This window comes from Miscanthus floridulus, chromosome 15 (genome assembly GCF_019320115.1).
Source record: "Miscanthus floridulus cultivar M001 chromosome 15, ASM1932011v1, whole genome shotgun sequence".
Lineage (NCBI taxonomy): Eukaryota > Viridiplantae > Streptophyta > Magnoliopsida > Poales > Poaceae > Miscanthus > Miscanthus floridulus.
In genome coordinates this window covers 43479449-43483915 of record NC_089594.1, presented here as the reverse complement: position 1 = coordinate 43483915, position 4467 = coordinate 43479449, and the positions used below count along the sequence as shown (strand labels likewise).

Genomic DNA, 4467 nt, shown 5'->3' with positions numbered 1-4467 from the left:
GGATGACAATGTTGCAAACCCATTGAACTCACCTCCCAAGGTTTTTAGTCCTATGAAGACTATGCATATGGACAATGCAGATAGTGGGAGGGTTGGTGATAACAGTGGAGAGGACCCTAATTTTGGTGATGGCAGAGATGATGACAGTGCTGATGATAACAGTGAAGAGGACCCTGATTTTGTTGATTCTGACTACGAACTGGATGCAGATGAAGGGACAGCTAATGTCCAGGTTCTACAACAGCTGTGAAGTGTTCAATAGTTATATCTTGGAGGCAAGGGAGATGCCAATTCTTAGTATGCTAGTGCAGATCAAGGGACAGCTAATGTCCAGGTTCTACAAAAAACAGAGGGAGGTGGGAGAAGAGTGGCAGGGACCCATCTGTACTAAGATAAAGAAGATAATTAATAGGAACATAGAATGGGCCAATACATGTTATGCAATGCCTGCTGGACAGGGCATATTCCAGGTACAAGATAGGGACTATAGGTTCATAGTGGACATCAATATGAAGACTTGTGATTGCAGAAGGTGGGACCTCACTGGAATCCCTTGCTCTCATGCAATTTCATGCTTGAGGCATGAAAGGATCACACCAGAGTCAGTTGTTCCTGAGTGTTACTCTTCCAATAGCTATCTCAGTGCTTATGGCCACAATGTGTGGCCATGTAAAGACAAGAGCACATGGCAGAAAGTTGGAGGCAATGTAATTCTACCACCAGTATATGTGAAGAAAGTTGGAAGGCCTCCTAAATCAAGGAAGAAGCAGCCATCTGAGGTACAAGGTAGTCATGGACCAAGGTTGACAAAGCATGGAATTCAAATGACATGTAGATACTGTGGAGACAAAGGACATAACAGGGCTACATGTAGCATGAGAAAGGCTGGACTTCCACCCAAGACACCTGCACAGAGGAGCCAAACTTCTATGCCAATTGAAACTGAAGAGGTTTTTGAGGAAGCTGCAACTGAAGATTATAGTGACATGCCAATGATGCCAGTTCAAACTGCTATGCCAGTGATTAGTCAGGTAACTGCTCATGTTTAGCACATTGTACTAGTATGTCTTATCTAAGTTATTAAATATATGTTATAGGTTTCCATGTTTGAAGAAACTGACATGCCAATGATGTCCCAGTTATCAAGTACCATGATGTCCCAGATGCAAGCAGAGGTTAGTGTCACTGTCATTTAATTCCTCCAGATCACCCAACATCTTATTCAAACTAATCATCTCCATTCTCAGTCATCACAGAGTAGATTACTAGAAAAAGAACCACTTCCATTTTCAAGCTTCATATTGTCTAACCAACCAGCAGCTAGGCCAGTTCCACCCACTACTGCAACACAGGCTGGGAGATCAAGGTCCACTACTGTGAAGAAAACAACTGCTACAAAGAAGACTGCGGCTAGCAAGAAGAAAACATCCCACAAGAAGGTTTCTGCTGCAATGAACAATCCTGATGGTGCTGTTGGTTGAAGAGGACAAGTAATGATGTGTGTGAAATTGTAAATCATGCAAAAACTCTAAGTGCATGTTCTTCTTTTCTGCCTTTTGTACAGCAGAAAGATGACCTTTTGGTTAGGTATAAGTATGTGAATGACATGTATGCTTTGGTTGCAAAACAATGCTGCAGTTCACTGGAATGATATCAAAGCATCTTTGGATTATCAGTTCATATTCTGTGTACACTCTATGCTTGTTGAAATCAGTTTGGATTTCTTTCATTTTTCAAGATGAGAAAAAAAATTGCAAAATCACATTCACATTTTAGACAATACACCTTCAAATTGCATAGAACTTCATAACTTAGTCATTCATCCGTACACATTCAGACCTTAATGCTGATTACAACCAGGATCAAGAACAGCAACAAGGTAATACATAGAGCCATGAAACAAGTCAGTTGCATCAACCTAACTAAGTTGTCACCAGTTCTAACCAAGGTTTTCAAATGTTTCACAATATCAGCATCAACAACAATGCCTCTTTCCTTCTTCATCCCTACGACTGCTTCCTGCTCCTTGGATTCCACAACTTGCTCGGTAATGGAGGCACTTGCTTGCTCCTGTGGCATCAGATGCTGACGAAATCCCATGCCCTCCATCTTCAAAGAATCAACATGTTCGATATACTCCTTCTCCCATTTGAAAAAGGGACAGCCCAAGCCTTTGCGCTACAAGCAAGAGGAAAGGATCAATCTTCACTGCAAACTGCAATGTAAACACCTAGTCGAATCAAAACAGTTTCAATCTCACCTTGTGGGCCAGGCAACAGTAGAAAACCTCACCGTCGCTCCAGGGTTGCTTCGAAATACGCCGAACCACCTGCCACTTGTGGCATTCTGTGCACCTAATCAGTGGAACATCACCTGGTTTATCCAGATCTGCAGCGGAGGAGCTCGAATCTTGAGGGAACATCGGCGTCGCCTCCATCGTCCCACCCAGCGCCCCGGCGTCGTCTGAAGACGATGTCTTTGAAGGGAAGGGAGAGGAAGGGGTGAAGAGTGAGGGAATGGAAAGCATAGGGGGCTATCGGCAAAAAAACGAATCGCAAAGGGCCCTCACGTGCTGCTCACATGATCTATGGTGTTGTCATGCATTGCCACGTAGGATCTAATCCCTAAACGGATAGATTTGGACCTGAATGACACAACTTAAAAGTTCATGTACCCAAACCTGCACTTTCAAAGTTAATGGACTTGAATGACACAGCACAAAAAGTTGATGGACCTACAGTGCATTTATCTCTAAAATGAATCTACGTCTCACTACGAACACACAGACGTGAAAAGCACTCTAATCGGAGCTACGGTGAAAAACATACATCTACCGAAAGATCTGCTCATAAAACTATTAGCTTTATGTGTTTTATTTATATAAAAGCATATATAAGATATTTTATAGAGATTATAATTTAAGTCAAATTTAGATTTGATTTATAAAACTAAAGTGAAACGAATCATATTCTATTTATAAAATCCAGTTGCATAATTATTAATCAAGATATGATTTAAACCATGAAATTTCAGAAATAGTAATATGGTAACCACTGTTACTAACGCGTAGATCTCGTCGATATGAATCTAACGCAACTTGAATGGGTCAAAACGGATCTAAAACACAAAAGATATGAAATAAACAAGATTTCCTTTATTAAAATAATAGATTAAATCTAATCACGAATTTTAAAAGTTGAAAACCTACTTAACAGTAGTATTAACTTGTAGATTATGAAATTACGAACCTAACGTAATTTGAACGGGTCAAATCGGAGTTAAAACGGAAAAGTTATGGCTAAAACAAAATCAGTGGCAAATCTGTAAATAGCTGAAGACGTATTTTAGACTTAACCGAAATAAAATGGGCTTTCAAATGAAGAAAACAAAATCTGTAAACATGTTTTGGACTGCGGGTTTATTTTCCGAAAATACAGGGTCTCTTTAGCAAAAAGAACAGCGAAGGGGTATGATTTAATCTGGGCCATCGATCTAAAAACGGATGGCTCAGGATGATGCGTATTTCTATTGTATTTCTAGATTTGTTTTTGTAAATGAAAACGGCCACAATAAAGCATGACGTGGGAGATGATGTCATCAAGCTAACAACCAAATTTAATCACGATGACGCATCACATGCATGGCTCTCGGCCAATGGCGCCATGGCCGGTGACCAGAGCACGTCGGAGCTCGGTAAAAACATACGATGAATGGATAAAGAAGATAGCTCGCATTGATCTAGAAGAGAGGGAGTAGAATTTTGAATAAAGAAATAGCTGACGCATGACCAAGTATATGTAGACAAGGCATGTAGACGTATATCATACATGCAAAAGCCGCATGCAGCAGAGTAGTCAACGTAGAGAGGAAGGCATGGAGATGCTCACCATGGAACATAGGCAGCATCGTTGATGGCCCTGTGAAGATCATGCAGGACGAGAAGAAGGCAGCAGCTGGAATTTCATGCACGCGGTCGTGTGCCTCCATTAGTGGTTCTGCAGCTGCCGGCGGCCAAGGCGACCGACTTAGCACTTGCAGATGGCAGCAGCTGAGTCTCTCCCATCAGAACAATGCTGGCTTCAAAAGATGACTTATTTTGCAAGGATAACGTGGACATGATAACAGCATAAACGCTTTGATCAATAAAGTAGTGGACAAGGAGGTGGCGCTAACCTTTTATTAATCGGACAGGAGTCTGCTACTGATATCTCAGTGTAGTCGCTGATGGACAGGTTCTGGGCAACAAAAGATTTGCAGGATTAAAACAGCAGAGAGATGACTTTGTGCTTGCTTGTGAGTGCACCATACATGAACATGGACACTACGGCTTGCAAGCTTGATAGCTGTGTTAAAACACCAGCATGCATCAAGCGACAGCGAGACGGCGATGTACAATTGCTGGTTTGCTCGGCTGCTATCCAAGCTTGTGGACAGAGCCCTGTAACAGATAGACGAGGTACGTCTGCC

The 4467-nt window shown here is 41.8% G+C and overlaps 1 protein-coding gene across 1 annotated transcript; it reads left to right on the top strand.

The window, feature by feature from the left end:
- Positions 1-326: 326 nt before the first annotated feature.
- On the top strand, positions 327-1481 carry LOC136507428 (uncharacterized). Its single transcript, XM_066502156.1, has 3 exons — positions 327-1031; positions 1098-1175; positions 1257-1481. The coding sequence occupies exons 1-3, from the start codon at positions 327-329 to the stop codon at positions 1479-1481; spliced, it is 1008 nt and encodes a 335-aa protein (XP_066358253.1).
- The last annotated feature ends 2986 nt before the right edge of the window (positions 1482-4467 follow it).